An 18839-nucleotide genomic window follows, 5' to 3' on the forward strand; every position below is an offset into this window, starting at 1 on the left:
TCTAAATTGGGAGCTTTGAAGTGCCACCAAAATATTTTAGTACCTATTTTAATTGGAACATGTGTATTTACAAAGATAAGCAATGCCTTCTGGTATCTGAAAGTTTCCAATTTTACATCAGAAATACTCCTAACATGCCATTTAACTGAAGAAAGCACAATTTTTAAAATTCAGAAAGTGAAAGGTCTCTCTCCTGACTGATGATGACTTTGTTTAATAAAAGGAAGAGCCTTTGCCATAATAGGATAGGTAATTTCTGAGTGAGAGAGAGCACAGTGGTGAAGCCTACAGGGTCATACATGAATTGCAAACAGCCTGGCCTAAAGGAAATCAGGAGTTGCCAAAGTCAGAACTGTCGTGCTCTGAGGCAGAGGTCATGAGCAGACTGACAGAGAAGATACTTTAAACTCTCAAGTGTGTTAGAAAGATCAAAAGCAGAAAGTTAGAATTTCTGGGTATAAAAATAAATAAAATTTATTTTTGTATTTATATACTCATTTCTAAGTGATTTTATACCAATGTTAGGGCTTCCCAGGTGGCTCAGCAATAAAGAATCTGCCTGCCAATACTGGAGACACGGGTCCTATTCCCGTGTCAGGAAGATGCCCTGGAGAAGGAAATGGCAACCCTCTCTGGTATTCCTGCCTGGGAAATCCCAAGGACAGAGGAGCCTGGGGGGCTATAGTCCATGGGGTGGCAAAAGTTGGGACGCAACTTAGCAACTAAACAACATACCAATGTTAGTCAGTTACCTTAACTGCATTTATACCTTCAGCCAGTGTTAATGTTGACACCCAACTGCTGAATATGAAATTATTTCCAAGATGCTTATTTCAGCACTGCATATAATAAGTAAACAGTGAAATGTCTAATAACTGATTAAATGTTTTTGTTCATATAATGGGGTACTATATAGACATTTTAAATGATGGTATTAACTGACATGAAAAAATGTTCACAATATACTGTTAAGGAAAAAAATGGGTTGCAAACCATATGCCTAATCTACCCTGATTTTTGTAAAATGAATGCTCATGTGTGAGAAAACACAAAAACCTCTTTATACCAAAAATAAATTTTTAAAATTTCTATTAAGAGTATAGCTGATTTACGGTGTTGTTAGTTTACACCAAAATTTTAATAGTGATCATCTGAGTGGTAGGATTATAGATAATTTCAAGTTTTCATCCTTTCAATTATCTAGAGTTTCCAAATTCACCGTGATGAGCATCAAAAGGGTATTGTGAAAAAATATATACACTGTGAATGGCATATAACCACTGATTAAGAGTCAACTAGTGATTTCACCTCATGAGACTCCTAGTGTAGTTCTAAATACTTTGGTTAGAATAAAACATGATATGCATGATAGCCAGGAACTGTATCTGTATCATTCTCTTTGGTTTCTAAGACATCCTAATGCAAACCATCTTACGTAACCTTCACGACAACAACGTGGCAGGGTGGCTATTTCTCTTCCTAGTTTATAGTTGGGGAAGCTGAAGCTGAAGCTGCTGTTACCCATGGAAACATCTGCCCTCCTGGGGTCCTGGTCTCTACACCAGGATAAGGGATCTGAACCATGACCTCCAGTTCTGCTTCCACAAAACACTAACACATAAAATTGAACTTGATCTTACATTTAGTCTCAATTAGGTCCAAGCCTGATAGATTTCTTCACAGACTCATCAAGGCTTTTGGGACTACTTTAGGGTATGTCTGGGCACGTGGGTATGCATGGCTACCCACACAAGTGTGTTCACAGGTGCTCTCTCTCAATAGTCTATACCTCTAACTTTATATTTAAAAAAATGCTTGTTTATAAATGTCTTTTTATTTGACACTTAACTTTCTTACCCAAATCTGAAAATGCTGGGAAATAACAAAATACAATTATATCCTCTAACCTCTAATAGTTCTGAAACCAACTGGGGTTGCTGACCTGAATTCAGGCCAAGAAAACTGACCCATAAAAAATTATTCTTCCCTGGAAACAAATACAAGGTTGTGTTTGTGTCAGAATAGGTCCTGAGCCCACCTGAATGACAGTCACGTGAAGCTTTTATTAAAAACACAACACCCTGGGCCCCATCCTGAGATCTGATTAAAGACGCTTGGGGACACGGGACCTGGGAAGCACCATTTCAACCAGCTCCCTGGTATTCTTTTAGAATCACCACTAGAGGTGGAAAAGCATGTGTAGGGATTGGAAAGGCTGCTGGCAATCTGTCTTGTGTATATTAAATTGCTTCTACCACCTGCTTCATACCATTTCTGTCCTTTATTGAGCCCATCTTTGCATGAGATATTCCCTTGGGATCTCTTATTTTCTTGAAGAGATCTCTAATCTTTCCCATTCTATTGTTTTCCTTTATTTCTTTGCATTGATCAATGAGGAAGGCTTTCTTATCTCTCCTTGCTGTTCTTTGGAGCTCTGCATTCAAATGGGTATACCTTTACTTTTCTCCCTTGCTTTTCACTTCTCTTCTTTTCACAGCTATTTGTAAGGCTTCCCCAGACGGCCGTTTTGCTTTTTTGCATTTCTTTTTCTTGGTGATGGTCTCAATCCCTGTCTCCTGTACAATGCCACGAACCTCCATCCATAGTTCATCAGGCACTCTGTCTTTCAAATCTAGTCCCTTAAATCTATTTGTCACTTCTACTGTATAATCATAAGGGATTTGATTTAGGTCATATCTGAATGGTCTAGTTGTTTCCTCTACTTTCTTCAATTTAAGTCTGAATTTGACAATAAGGAGTTCATGATCTGAGCCACAGTCAGCTCTCGGACTTGTTTTTGCTGACTGTATATGCTTCTCCATCTTTGGCTGCAAAGAATATAATCAATCTAACTTCAGTGTTGACCATCTGGTGATGTCCATGTGCAGAGTCTTCTTTTGTGTTGTTGGAAGAGGGTGTTTGTTATGACCAGAGCGTTCTCTTGGCAAAACTCTTATTAGTCTTTGCCCTGCTTCATTCTGTACTCTAAGGCCAAATTTGCCTGTTACTCCAGAAGTTTCTTGACTTCCTACTTTTGCATTCCAGTCCCCTATAATGAAAAAGACATCTTTTGGGGGTATTTGTTCTAGAAGGTCTTGTTCAATTTCAGCTTCTTCAGCATTAGTGGTTGGGGCATAGACTTGGATTACTGTGATATTGAATGGTTGGCCTTGGAGACGAACAGAGATCATTCTGTCACTTTTGAGATTGTATCCAAGTACTGCATTTTGGATTCTTTTATTGACTATGAGGGCTACTCCATTTTTTCTAAGGGATTCTTGCCCACAGTAGTAGATATAATGGTCATCTGAATTAAATTTGCCCATTCCAGTCTATTTTGGTTCGCTGATTCCTAAAATGTTGATGTTCACTCTTGCCATCTCCTGTTTGACCACTTCCAATTTTCCTTGAATTATGGACCTAACATTCCAGGTTCCTATGCAATATTGCTCTTTACAGCATTGGACCTTGCTTCTATTACCAGTCACACCCACAACTGGGTGTTGTTTTTGCATATCAATAACCTCAGATATGCATATGACACCACCCTTATGACAGAAAGTAGAGAACTAAAGAGCCTCTAGATGAAAGTGAAACAGGAAAGTGAAAAATTTGGCTTAAAGCTCAACCATCACTTCATAGCAAATAGATGGGGAAACAGTGCAAACAGTGACAGACTTTAATTCTTTGGGCTCCAAAATCACTGCAGATGGTGACTGCAGCCATGAAATTAAAAGACGCTTACTCCTTGGAAGAAAAGTTATGACCAACCTAGACAGCGTATTAAAAAGCAGAGACATTACTTTGTCAACAAAGGTCCGTCTAGTCAAGGCTATGGTTTTTCCAGTAGTCATGTATGTATGTGAGACTTGGATTATAAAAAAAGCTGAGTGCCAAAGAATTTATGCTTTTGAACTGTGGTACTGGAGAAGACTCTTGAGAGTCCCTTGGACTGCAAGGAGATGCAACCAGTCCATTCTAAAGGAAAGCAGTCCTGAATGTTCATTGTAAGGACTGATGCTGAAGCTGAAACTCCAAAACTTCGGCCACCTGATGTGAAGAACGGACTCATTTGAAAAGACCCTGATACTGGGAAAGATTGAAGGCGGGAGGAGAAGGGGATGACAGAGGATGAGATGGTTGGATGGCATCACCGACTCAATGGACATGAGTTTGAGTGAACTTTGGGAGTTGGTGATGGACAGGGAGGCCTGGTGTGCTGCAGTCCATGGGGTCGCAAAGAGTCTGACACGACTGAGCAACTGAAATGAATTGAACTGACTGAACTGACGAACTGCTTCTGTGAGGTGCAGGGTCAGCTACAATCTTAGGGAAAGAAATGCCTACCTTTGTTCAAAACCCAAGTAAGAAATAACACCTGAAGAAAGTTCACTCCACAAACTTCAGTGCAGTCCCATGCTCTTGATCAATGAAACCTCTCTTAGCAATCAAACAATCAAACACAGCAGTTTAGCGTTTAGCCAAGAGTCAGAATCCAATCCAATTATTGAAACTCCCCATAAAGAGCCTGCGTGGTTAACCTGAATCTCACCTGGGAGGCAGCAACGGCTATAGTCTGAAGGCATCTCAGTGTATTTAACTAAATTATTCATCACGCAAACAGCCTGCTGTGATGCAGTATCTAGCATGCTGGGACCCCTGACCAGTGAAGGATCTGATACATTACACAAATGCTAATACCAGCAACTACAGAGACAACTGAAAATGATCTACCAGTAGAAGCCCCTCCTCCTTCTGAAAGCCTCACCTACATCAGCTGTTTCTCCCCTACCTTTGTCTTCAAGTTTCAAATCGAACTAGAAAGAGGAAAAAAAAATCACTGGGCCCAGGATCAATGGTTGAGTCAAAGCCACTTAAGGCATATCCTACGTTGGAACAGTAGGATGCACACATCTCCCAGTGGGATTTAACCATCTTATCTTCAGAACACCGCTGCTTCCTCTCAACCTGCTATCGTAATTGGTGAGACGGTAATTCCTGCGGAAAATGGTTCAGTCCAGGTTGAAGCTGCAAGGGTCATCCGGTGACTCATCACTTCTGCCCAGGATGCAGCTGAAGGATGATGGCCGAACACTCAGCTGCCTATGTCAGCACAATCACCGTCAAAAAATACACAGCGAGTACCAGCGCTCCAGGAAACCTCTACACTGAACAAAGTTAATCCCGGCGCGGGTGCCTCTGCCACTCTGGATCTGTACTCTCTGCTCTTTTGTGCCCGTATGAAGGGTAGTGTTTGCTGAGAGAAGAAGCCTAGCTTGAAAATAAACTGTGTGAGTGAAGCAAAAGCATAAAGAAAACAACAAACTTGAATAACGCCTCTTTCCTCTTCCCATTCTTCTTGTGTTGGATATGGACGGTCACAAAGTAATGTGAGCAAAGCCTCAGCCTGGGAGACAGTGACACGGATGGGCGATCCCACAGAATGTGGGTGCAAACACAGTAAATTCTGTGATTCAGACAGATTTTTTTAAATGTTTTTTCAATGTAGTTTTTATTTTATATTGGAATATAGGTGATTTACAATGTTGTGTTAGTTTCGCTGTACAGCAAAGTGATTCAGTTATACATGTCCATAAATCTACTCTTTTTCAGATTCTTTCTCCATATAGGTTATTACAGAATACTGAATTGAGTTCCCTGTGCTATACAGTAGGTCCTTCTTGGTTATCTATTTTATATATAGTAGTGTGTATATGTTAATCCTAGCTTCCTAATTTATCGCTCCCTCCAACCCTTCCCCTTTGCTAACTGTAGTTTTATTTTTGAAATCTGTCAAGTCTGTTTTGCAAATAAATTCATTTGTATCATACTTTCAGATTCCACATATAAGTGATATCATATGGTGTTTGTCCTTCTCTGACTTACTTTACTTGGTACGATGATCTCTAGATCCATCAATGCCACAAATGGCATTATTTAATTCTTTATTACGGCTGAGTAATATCCTGTCATATATGTGTATCACATCTACTTTATCCAGTCCTCTGCCAACTGACATCAAATGTCTTTTCAGCACGAAGAGAAGTTAAAATTTTCAAGACTGATGAGGATCTAAGACACACATTTATTTGGCCCCTGAGAGAAAACAGCACAAAAGGTTTTAAGCATTTATTCCTTGAATGAAAATGGCTGGCCAATCTTCTCAGCTAACTATACAAATAGTCCACTCTGAGCTAGGGCATCTGGAAAATCAGTCTCTGATCTAAGTGCCAGTCACCTGAAGCCACAGTTCTGGCAAGAGATACCACAGGAAGGCACCATTGACAAGTAGGGTTCACACAGAAAACTCCGGGGTCGTGGGTCTCTTAAAACAAAGAACACTTGCAGTCTAAAATAATGGCTGAATCCAAACCCACAAAATGGGCCTCCTGGAGTCTCCTCCTCTCTGCGGGTGGAACCCCAGGCCTGCTCCACACGTGGCATTCCATGGAAAATGTGCATCCTTACTGACCATGGCAAGGAACCAAGAGGCCATTCTGAACAGGATGCTGACTCACATCTGCCAAGACACTCTGGTTGCACAGAGAAAATAGATTTCATTATGCTTGATAAAGGACTCAGGAGGCCCTCAGGGCAGGGCTGACTGGTTAGAAAATAAAGGAAAACTGCCCAGATCTGCTCCTTATCTAGATCAGAGGAAAAACCAGGACTTGGCTTAGATTACTGGGCATATATCAAAGCTCGGAAACCACCTTTGCAATAAGGTCAAAGGAAGGCCATGAGAGAAAGACTCATGGGTTTTATTAAAACAGTATCAACTATTCACTGAATACCTACAATTTACCAGACATTTTACGAGGTACTTTGTACAAACAAATCTCTATTGCAATTGTCACCATGTCTGTGTGTGAGGGGTGTTATGGTCACCTCCACTGTACCCAGTGAGGAAACCAATGCTCACAAGGCAAGGGCTCACCCAAGGTCACACAAGTAAGTCACCTGCAGAGCTGGGATTCAAGTCAGGATTAAAGACCTGCATTGGGCTGTTCTGCTTCCTGTTAGAGAAAACTAACCAAAACTAAAACATGAGGCAAGAGGAAGGGAACATGTCCTCTGAGTGCAGCTAACTGCCCTCCAAGACTTTCTCCAGGGCTCACTCTCACTCGACTGGCTACTCACCACTGATTACAGCACAGGCTCTATGGCTTAGGGTTTCACTTGTAGATTTTGGTCCAGTAGAAAGGACAGTTCCCAAGATTATGGCTTCAGTGCTCTCAAATTCATGAATGGTCTTGTATCCAGCCCAGTAAACTTCTCTCATTCTTTTCTCAGTGCTTATAAACAACCGGCCTCTCAAATTTCCTTTGAACCAGCCCCATCTCAATGAATTAATGTTTGACATGTGTTTATCCTGTATCCATGAATATCCTGTATACTCTTATGAGTCACGTTTGTACCTTTCTGGAATTATACTGTGGTGCTTTTTTACATGACACTCCTCCATCTTGTTCCTAAAAATCATCTGACACAGTAATGCATCTGTTTGTCTATAGAACTGGATTTACTATTCAGAACATACAAATGTACAACCATCAAATAATCTTTAGATAACATTTGCCACACAGTAACAATGCACAGCCACTGATGAGATAACCCCACTGAGGTTTCTTTAGGAGAAAGAGCTAGAAGACCCTCTTCTGAAAATAGCCACTCGTAACTCAGCAGGAACCTAAAGTGCCAACAAGAGTGGTTTTAGGGACAGGGAAGCACGTGCATGCACACACACACACACACACACACGCACACCATTGCCCAAAGTATCCTTCCTCCCATCTGACACGGTGCTACCTGGCCTGATTCAGAGAAAGCACAGTTTAGCTAACTACCTCTAAGAAGAAGGTTCGGCTGAGAAATTAAATTTCTTCTATTTCCATTCTGCTCTGGTCTCACCTCAGCTGAGTCCCTTAGAAAGGATTTAAGCATCATCTCTTTGGTAATCCCACTGGATTCTTTAATAATCTAGAACCCTGTCGGCCTTCTGTGCATAATCACATTTCTGCGATACTACAGGACCAGCAGAAAAACACAAGGGCCACTGCTCAAGATCCAAATCAAATAAAACTGCAAACGAAGGATCGTGCATAAAATGCAAGCAGCAATTTGTGCCCTGTCGCTCTATCAGCCTCCTGAGTCAGAAAGTAAAACATCCGAACAGATGCAAGAGAAACTGCCACACTCACCCTGAGCTCAGCTGACAGAGAAGTTACTATTTATTGCCCCAGCACTGCAGACACCAGATAAGAATGTGGTGACTTCCATGGTCCCAGGGTGTCACCGGTATTTGATTTCCTCAATGGACAAGAGGTAACGGTTTTTTACAAAAGAAAGAACTGAGAGGCAGGCAACAACAGCCAATGCTTACAATGAGAAAGGCACCAGGGACTCCTTTACCCAGGTTGCACAGGCTCCTTAGCTTGAGTGTGGCATCTACATACCTGAGTAGACAATGATCTTCTTGAAGAAAATCAGAAAATCTGTGCCCACAATAAAGGTGGCTATGACTCAGCACTGGTCACTTTGTTCCCAGCAGTGCTGTAAGATGAGAACTCAGTCTAGAGTAAACTTGAACACAAAAGAGAAAGTCTTCAACGGGAAGGTTGTGTTCCCTTCTATTCAACTTCCAGGATGGTGAGAAGGCCCTGGGCTATGTGAGTCACAAAGGCCGTTCCCACAAGCGGGCTAGCACCCAAACTTGGGGGTTCTTGGTTTGGGCTCTCACCTCCAAAGCCCCTCCCAGAGGAGAGAAGCTACTTTTCCCAGCCAATCTGCCTCCCAGCATCTTCAAGAAAATACATTCCTAATTGCTGTCTCAACTGAATAAATATACCTCTAGGTATGCAGGTGAAATGCAAAACACACATCCAGACTTGCTTCCCACTGCCATGGGATGTTAGTCTCCTAGCCATGCTTGAAAACTTAAGCAGTTCCATTTTAAAAGTATAAGAAAAAAAAAGTGCAAAAACTTGCAGCATTTATGCTTCTATACTTGTGCTAATAAGAAGTGGGGGAAAAACACCCGCTATTGCAACCCTTCCGGAGAACACAAATACAGCTAAAATCAAAACTGGCAATAATAATAGGGCAACTCATTACCCTCCCCTTCCAGAGAAAGAGAGACCAAAGCTGTACCAATTTATTGGCACTTACTCTAACTCTCGGGTTGTGCTGCTTCTAATTACAATCTATTTTATGGAGTCTAGATTCATCCTTTTCTAATTTAGCTGACTTTCCTTTCTAGTTATTTGGACCCATATGGTAAACCACTCACAGCTGTGTTGTACACTCCACAGTATATATTTAACCCAAGGCCAATCTAGACCAAGAGACTCCTACAGATTTAAGTCTCAGCAACCTCTTGTTAATTAAGCAATATTACTACTTTTGCACGGCTTTATTCAGTTTCTAACTAGACATTAATTGAGGTAAGTAATTGCAGAGTCTACCTCAAGCCAGAACATACACAAAACAATCATGCCTTTGGTTGAGGTGAGATACACGAAATACTGAGACCCCTTAAAACCAGAAACAAAGCAGACTTTCAAGGCATGAGCTAAATTCACTTTGGAAAAAGGGACCCAACCTCACTAGGGGACTGTTAATCCTTTGTGGATATGGTCCGGATTCCGGATCTGTCTTTTGCTGCCTTATTTTGCCAGCCACGTGTCCACACTCACCTTTAAGCTCTGGTATCTGTGTACATTTTCACTACTATACAGGTTAACTATGTACCTTCTCACATGATCCCAGTGGCCTGGGTGTTAGAAAAGGTTAATGAAATGAAGCCCTCACCCTCAATGAACTCACATTCTAGTAGGAGGAGACAAATCCGTAGATAAATAACTTTAACACAATGTGACAAGAGCTATAAATGAGATGAAAAGTATTATGAGACACAGTCAAGGAATAATTGATTCTGCCTTCCTGCTAAGAGAAAGCTTGGAGAAGAGGCTGTGCATTGGCTCAAGAGACGAGTGAGGGGACTTCACTGCCGGTCTAGTAGTTAACACTCCACGCTTCAAATCAGGGGATGGTGGGGAGGAAGGTTCAATTCCTGGTTGGGAAACTAAGATCCCACAAGCCATGTGGCATGGCCAAAAAAAGTTTACCAAAAGAGAGAGAGGGATAAGTGGGAACTGCCCAGATGTTAGAAGTGGGATAACACTCCCACTAGAGGAGGGCTGCACACTCCTGAGAGAGCAAAGGCTCTGTGTGGGGCATGAAATAGCCTGGAGATGAGGCTAGACAGAGACTCTGTCACAGATGAGGCAAGGAGGCTCTTTAGAAATAAAGACAGATGCCCTCGCAGCCCAGATGAGAGATTTTAAGGGCAGAGGGCAAGGGAGGGATGAGAGCTACTTTGAGGCCTTCTGACCAGTCTATGCAGCACCACCCTACAGATCTCAGCCAGGTCTGCCCCTGCTCACACTCCCCACTGCAGGCTTGCCCCAGTTCACAGTTCTCGTGTTTCACAGCAATGAGTAACCCTCAGGCACAGGTGACCTGCTCGCAGCCCTTCTTCCTTAGAGCACTCAGATGACAGGACAGTCGATGTACGTTAGGCAGTATAAGTAATGCCCAGCATGCTCTACATTTGGCACACGCATAAACACGTATGCACACACACCTGGGCTACACCATCTGAGAGGGAGGCCACAGAGAGGCACCTTTTCATGGCCCTTTGGCTTTTGTTTGTATCAGCATTTGAGCTTTACCCTTTGTTTCCTTTGATATCAAGGAAGCACCAATTATTTGCATTGTGTTCTGGAAAAGGGTTTGAGGTGGAAGCTGGGTAAGGTGTGGCACAAGCTTCCTAATTACACTTAAAGTGAAAGGCATTCTAAAAGGGAAGGTAAGATCTCAATTAGCTTTTTTTTTTTTTTTAAGTAGTGTTAATATCTTAAAAGATCAAGAAGGAGAAAAAAAAACAAAAAGGGATGTGACTTTCTCAACTCTAGCTGACCCTTGAACAACTCAGGGATTTAGGATGCTGACCCTCCCCACAGTGGAAAATCCACATATAACTTATAATCCACATATAAGTCAACCCTCCACATAACTGATTTCATACCCATGCATCTAACCAACCTCTAACTGTGTAGTACTATAGAACTCACTATTGAAAAATATCCATGTAAGTGTAGTTCAAACCCATGTTGTTCAGGAGTCAATTGTAATCACTTCATTTGTTTTTAATTTGGTTTATTGCTTCCCGTTACAAAGGTAATATATGTCATCATGGAGAATTTGGAAAATACAGAATATATTGAAATTATATATGTATATATATGTATATACACACACACACAGAACAATGCTTTATCTTTCTGACATAAAAAAATTGTTGTGGTGTGATCACACTGTATATACTATTTTAGGAAGAGAGAGCTTAACCGTGAGGCTCGTGAGATCTTAGTTCCCTGACCAGGGGTTGAACTCAAGCCCCTGGACCACCAGGGAATTCCCTGTATATACTATTTTATGTCCATTTTTTTACGCAATTGACAAATCTAAGGTGAAATTTATGTTAAAATGAGTGTGCCAAAAGTTGCACAAATCTGTGAATATACTAGGGAAAAAAACAAACATTGAATTGTACATTTTCTATAGGTGAATTGTATGGGATATGAATTTTATCTCAATAGCAATGTAAAACAACTGTTTATAAACTTTACTTTTCATATTGTGGTGACAGTCTACAGATATTCTGTGTAATATAAATAGAGCTATCATAATTTACTAAGTCACTCCCCAGCTAGAAGAGAGACCTGGATTTGTCACCATCATGACCAATACTGACAGTAACATCTTTGCTACAACACTGAGCTCTGTATGGGTATCACAGTCTTTCCTCTCAAGAGTATCTTAGAAGAATTTAAGGTTCTAAATATACCAAAAATCTAGAAATTATTTTTAAGGGTCAACAGATTTAAGAAAATTCAGTTACTCTTTAAAACCACCAGGCACCAAAAATAAGTAAATAAAAAGCAGTCCTAAGTGGGACTCACTGGGCATTACGTTTGGGAAAGAAGACAACAGGGGGCCAAAAGCTGGACCTACAAATATGACATATATCTGATATCTCTAAAATCACAGATAGAAAACGTTCTCATGCCTGAACACAACTTATGGCAAAGTAAGAAGTCTGGTCCTGCCAAGTGGGTGGCGAAATGTTAGGGTGCGTGAGAACACAGCCCTGGGGCTGGACCGAGTCACATTCAAATCCCAGTCTGAACCACTGTCAAGAGACCTGGAGCATGTTAATCCTAAATTGTGTCCTCCATATATTGGGGATGATAGCACCTAGCATGAGAGGATTAATCTGAAGTTTACCTAGGAACAATGTTCCTGAAGTGCTTGGTGCCATGCCAGCCCATGACGAGCAGCACTCAATAAGGAGCTCCTGCAACCCTGATAACGGTGATGTCAGCTGCATTTGACCAAACGGGAATGTAGGAATCCAAATCTTAGCTTTCCAGACGTTTCTGCTTAGAAACTTGAGTATTTTTCTACTAACTCAGAAAGGGCCTGAAGGTATTTTTATTACCCTGGGAGTTTCAGCTGTTACCAGAGTTCACTTGCGCAATCTTTACATTCCAGTGCGCTAAAAGCTTTCTCATGCAGGGATAAAGGCAGCCTTTGTCTCAAGCTTGTAAAAGGCACCATCTTTGTTAGATGAGCGAGCTGTTAAACTTCGATTGTATCTCTACAATGGCTTGTTGGGAAACCCTAGGAATATAGGCACATCCAAATAGTGAGAAGGGGTGAGTTTAGAGGAGAGCAGACTGTGTGTGCGTGTGTTAAGGTAACATACTCTGAGTTGTCTATATGGCAGGCACCACGCTACATGCTTCATACTTCACAACAACCCTGTGAGGTGGGAACTTTTATTAGCTCCCCCTTTATAGTAAGGAAGTTCAGGCTTAAGGAAGCGAAATGTTTTCCCAGAGTCTGCAGTTAGTAAATTAGTGGCAGAGCTAGGATTTGAAGCCACAAACACACATGCTCTCATCCACCAGGTTCCACCAAGTAGAACTGACTGCAGGGAGATAAGACCTGCAGATTTTAGTCTCACTTCCTGATTAGTGACTTCCTGACTTCCCAGGCTGGCCTTTGACAAGTATGGTCATTTAAAAGCACCAAAAGAGATGGCTTTTTGAAGGTTAGTTAGTCATCCAGGCCAGACGTGCCCACAGTGTCCTCATGGAAACTAAGGTTGCTTTGAGGCTGATGACGCAAGCCTATGTCGCATCAGAACCACAGGACCTAAAGGATCTTTCTACATTCCTTCTTATCCCCGGAAACACAGTATCCAGTTTCTCCAAGGGTTTTAGGAAAGGTGACTATGCAATTTATCCTGCAAAATATGACAGTTCTGAGGGTGCAAGGGGGCACAATCAGTAAATATGCAGGCATAACGGGGATATATGGTGATCCCAGTTTTAGGCCCCCCAGGTTACCCTGACTGAGGTCAGGTCTCCAGTCTGCAGTGACCTGTATGTGAACTGTTGGGGTGTGTCAACAAGCAAAAACACTCTATTATCCTAATGTCCTTCGGCTCATCAGCAGGGGATGAACCAGCAGTCAGAACAGCTGCTGGATCACATCTGTGTCTCTCAAGCTTTGCATGTAAAGAAGTGCTTTCTCCAAAGGGGGGAAAAGAGTGTGGTGAATCACAAGCATCACCACAATCATCACAGTGTTTCCAGGGAGCCAAGGATGGAGCAACCCCAGAGGTACATGCTTCATCAACAGAAGCCTGGAAGTCTGGTCACAGGCTTTTGTAGATACAGAAAACAGCATGATGACCTGAACAGGTCCTTGCTCAACTCTACCCGCAAAATGCTTTATCTGCTTTATTTCAGAACGGAAGCTTTTATGCCTCCTGGTCCTCTCTTACTCATCCTGGAACTCTAAGAAATACAGTCATCCCGACAGCTCTTTAAATCTAAGCTCTAGGCCCAAGGAGTGACATAACTTGTGGAGTTAAAAAAAAAAAAAAAAAGCCTGGATTTTTTGCTCATTAGATCAATCTAAGAGCAAAGCAGCAAAATGTATCCAGCAGTTTTCCAACAAAAGTGATGAAATTCAAGGGGACTTAGGACCACAAAGAGGCCCTTAGGGATCACCATGACCAATCTCTTCCTTACAGAAGGGGTACTGAGGCCTCTGAGCTCAAAGCACACACCCAGGGCATCAGGCCTCCTGGCCCTGAAATATAAGCTTATATCCATGTCACTATGCCATTCGGTTAACTTCTCATCTTTAAATCTTCTCTCTCCAAGGGGAGGAGAGAGGGAGGAAGCTGGAAAGAAGAAGGGAAGGATGGGATGGAGTAGGTTTGGATCACTTCATTAAAGCTCAATGACAATTTCAAATGACCAATGTATGAAAATGAAAGACAGAGACTAATAACATTTTGGTGAGAGTCTGACAAGATGATAAACATATGGCTTACCTTTGGTCTTGATGGCTGTTTCAATGTTCAGAGCATCCCGCTCAGCATCAAAGTTAGTGTACGCTTTGACTGACCCGTATGCACTTGGAGGTGTGGAGTGCTGAGGTTAAAAGACAAACACACTGAAGTCATACACATTTAGAATCTTTTTGTTGAAATGTCAATTACTAAAATTTTTTATCCTATTGTTTTGTTTTTTAGCAATTCACATCATTCTTAGGCCAGGGAACTTGTAAGTATTCTTTGTTTCCAATGAGAATTCTTCAAAGCCTCAACTAGTTAAGAATTTGATAAATCTATTTTTACTTTTCATCTTAATTTTTGTGCAAGCTCAAAGTGGACAACACAAAGCTGGGTACTTGAAACCACCTGTTTCTCTGGGGAAGGCTTTGAAGAGCACAAAACCGGGCTGGCAACAATTTGAAACAAGCTGGAAATGTGGAAATGCCTGAATGACAAGTGTGTTTTGCCAAGTTTTTGCTACAGGCACATGAATTTCCACTGGGCCTGTATCACAGTTCTTTAAAAAGCAAATGCAGAGTGCCTGTCTGCTTTTCTCTATCAGATAAGTGAGGGAAGTGTCTTCCTCCTACCCCTACTTTGGCCACAGCCGTGGCACCAAGGTGGTCAGGCCACATGGCCCACATCCTCTACATACTGGCCAAGTCCCGCCTCTTTTCTCTCCTCTCTCTACCCTCCCTTCTGCTGTCTTTTTTTTTTTTAACTTTTTACTTTATATTGGGTGTATAGCCAAGTAACAATGTTATGATAGTTGCAGGTCCACAGCAAAGCAACTCAGCCACACATGACATGTATCCACTCTCCTCCAAATTCCCCTCCTATCCAGGCTCACTGAGCTCTACTCAATGCCACATAACATTGAGCAGAGCTCCCAACGTATACATATTTCTCCAGACAAGACATACAGGTGGCCAAGAGGCACATGAAAAGATGTTCAACATTGCTAATTATTAGAGAAATACAAATCAAAACTCCAATGAGATATCACTTCACACCAGTCAGAATGGCCATCATCATAAAACCCCTCTGCTGTCTTTCACACAACCCCTTCCACCAACTACTCTTCCTAGAATTTTGTTTTTCTGTCTTTTAAACCATGCACTCACTCTTGCTTTCCAGTGCTTTTCAAGGCCCTGGAAAGCTGTTCTTGATACTGTTCTTGATCTGAGGGCCCCACCCTAGACTGAGGTAATAGCACAGTTTTACATCAGTTCTCCTTTCCAAAGTGTTAACTCTTCTCCTTTGAAATGCTCTTACAGCTTTATTCCCCCTTGCTATCCAGTCCGAAAGCAAAGGACAGACTAAACAGCACTGGCAATGTTCTTTAGGCTGGCTGAAGGGCGGTGGAGCTATCCACCACCTTCAGCACCAAGGCTCCCCCATCCTGCCTCCCCCTAGAACATACGTCCCATCATACATGACTTTGTCATGGCTCGGTTTCTGGAAAGAGTAAGAGACTGAGTCACCCTGACCTACCTTTCCACACACACACATCACATTACAAGGCATCCCAGCATTTACTATTAATAGCAGGGAGGTTGAACAGGTAAACAACTAAGATGCCATCCTTTCAAATGGCTCCCAGGACAAACCCATGAATCTAAGTTCATGACTGGACAGAATATTTTAAACTAACTTGTGATCATCTTGGCTAAACAGTAAATCCAGTTAATATATATAACTGAAACCCAGTGGATTATCAAGGTGTTTTTCATTATAATTTCACTAAACTTTTCAGTAATTAACTCAATGGAAATAGAGCAGACAATCAAGAAAAGGTAAGGACAGAGTATTATTCTGAAATACTGACTAGATATGTTAGAGTGGCTACAAAACAAGTAAAGAAATCTATGGGAACACATTTTCCTATTTATTAACAATTCCAACCATTATTTACAAAGGCAGGCAGTCTAGTCATTGAGCCATATGAAATGTGGCTTCGTATAGCAGGTGCTATGTCATCTCATTTCAAAAACAACGGTGAGTAGGGAAACGTTTTGCATATTTTTATATCTCTGGAAATAGAATTAAATGGGCAATTGAAGCAATTACCTATAAAATTCATTTACCCGAAATTCAAATTAAGAAGGAAAAAGTAATGTTTTTCTTCTCTCAATGTGCTAGAGAATACATGACATTTTCTGCTGCAGTCCCATCTCTGCACACCAAGAAACACATCATACCTGAGGAATTTCAAAGGCCACATGAAAAGCGCTCTTATGAAACCTGATACTAAAAACGAATTAATGATCTACTCCATTAAGAAAAAAATTATTTAGACTTGTCTGGACCTCAGTGTGCCACTTGTATGGTTGCCAGCAACAGTATGCACAAGGTCCAAGAGGAAAGATGAAAATGAGGGAGGCTGTATACGCCATACGACTTGTGCTTGCACCAATGACATCATCGGAACATTTTATTGGTAAACATCAGGGGCAAAGGATTCTGTTCCTCGTGACCCAGGCTGCTGGTGACCCACTTGAGTGCTTTGTATTTTAATTTCAGTGACAGCATATTTTGAAATATCTCTAAGATATGCCTACAGACCAGCGTCACTGCGGAGTTTCTGTAAAAGCCAGTTCTGCTAAGATGACCTGGAAGATGTATGGTATTACTAGGTAATTTACACATTCACAACTTTATATTCTACTTTATTCTAAAAGCATTTGCAATGACTTATAATTTTGAATATAGCTTTCAAAATTTTTGACTGTAAAACGAAACAAAAAAACCAAATGCATCAGAATGTCTAGGTTCCTGTGAAAGACAAATACAATTCTGAGCTCCCTGGAAGCCAAAGCAAAAAAAGCATCACAATGAATTAGAATATAGAATACTTTTATTATTTAGTTAAAAAAAATTCTAGCGGTTTTAGAGAAAAGCTTTTCCAAAACATGCAGGATCATTTTCAATATGGCTGCAGCTTGATGCAGCCATTAATAAAATCTGAGGGCGTGATGCTACAAGTTCTGTGTCATCATAACAAGTACTATCACTGGCACGTTAAGTATATAGCAGGATAAAGTTCCAGGCACATCAGTGTCACCAGTGCATGCCCAATTTTGATCTGACACCAAAACAGTTTCTGGAGCCATAACATTTCTTTCAAACTGAACTACCAGGAACAGCTAAAGTAATGGGGAAGACAGGAACCAAGAGGGGAACGAGTATCTTAATTCCGTCCTCATTTTCTTTAGATGGACAAGAAAAGAAGGGGCACAGTTACCCAGAGATGCCCAACTATCAAAAATTACACAAAATGAAAACGATATACTTACATCACCCTCCAAACTGAGCTTGCACAGAATTTCATGAACGGTAGACATTTTGAAAGAAGCTGGAAAAAAAGTACAACAAAAAGTCCTTATTATGAAGAGACTTTCCCTTCCCCTGAAGCACAGCAATTCATTATACTAATCTCTGCTTCTTGGACCATTTCATCTGGTGATACTAGAGTAATATTTGCAAATAGATGCAATTCTCATCTTGTGACTCAGAAAATTAAAGCTGAGAGATTGTTTGCATTGTTTGGGATGGACTACAGAACTATCTAGTTTTGTTCCTGCTCTGCTCAAAGAGAACTTGGGATGACTGACTTGTAAATACAAAAATCAAAATGCTTCCCAACAGCAGTGCAACTTGTCCAAACAGGATGAGGCTGAATCTTTTGGTTCTCCTAAAAAACAGTAATCTTGGCAAACTAGCCATTACTTCAGTATTTTTCACCAGTAATTTAATATATGGAAAAGGGTCTGCAAACTATGGATGTGAATTGAAATCAACAGCATTTCATGGTGGCTCATTCCTAAATAGAGCCCTTTATTACTATCCCTAATTATTCTCTTAGCTCACCAATGATGAGAGGTATTAGAAGACATTAAACTGTTGATGAGAATGACAATGGACATATCTTCTGATGTTAACTCATCCTATGAAAGAGTAATAATCCTTGTATTTAAGATTCAAAATGGCTGAAATGATGTCATCTTCCAGTTAATACACTTAACCCGGCAGTGATACCACAGCCTGATGAATTGGCTTTCCAGCTTTGTGATCACAGTTCTCGGAATTGATGCACCAACCCCTGCCAAAAAAAGTGCTCAACTGGCAAGAAATTTACCTCAGCCGAGACAAGACAGATCATTCAGCAGCAGCCTCCCCAAAATAAAGAAAATAGAGCAAAGCTGTGTCCTCAAATAGTGGAAATGACCTCTGAACTACAGCAACTCCTGTTTTGCTCTTTTATTATTATTTTTATGTTTTTATATATTTGCACCAGGTCCTAGTCATGGCATGTGGGATCCCTGATCCTGGGGAATGCAGGATCTTCAGCTGTAGCATA

The 18839-nt window shown here is 41.2% G+C and overlaps 1 protein-coding gene across 3 annotated transcripts in view; it reads right to left on the bottom strand.

Moving 5' to 3' along the window:
- Window positions 1-18839, bottom strand: part of ANXA2 (annexin A2) — a 44769-nt gene that overhangs the window by 15645 nt on the left and 10285 nt on the right. For all 3 annotated transcript variants that reach the window (XM_086321309.1, XM_086321310.1, XM_086321311.1), the window contains exons 2-3: window positions 17776-17834; window positions 14477-14576 (exon numbers count right to left, since the gene is read on the bottom strand). In XM_086321309.1, coding sequence (XP_086177435.1) covers window positions 14477-14576; window positions 17776-17834 — 159 coding nt within the window. The remainder of the gene's footprint in view (window positions 1-14476; window positions 14577-17775; window positions 17835-18839) is intronic.

The sequence above is a fragment of the Bos grunniens genome, chromosome 10 (genome assembly GCF_055505025.1).
Source record: "Bos grunniens cultivar Pamir isolate PY7600 chromosome 10, Bosgru_T2T1.0, whole genome shotgun sequence".
NCBI classification, from domain to species: domain Eukaryota; kingdom Metazoa; phylum Chordata; class Mammalia; order Artiodactyla; family Bovidae; genus Bos; species Bos grunniens.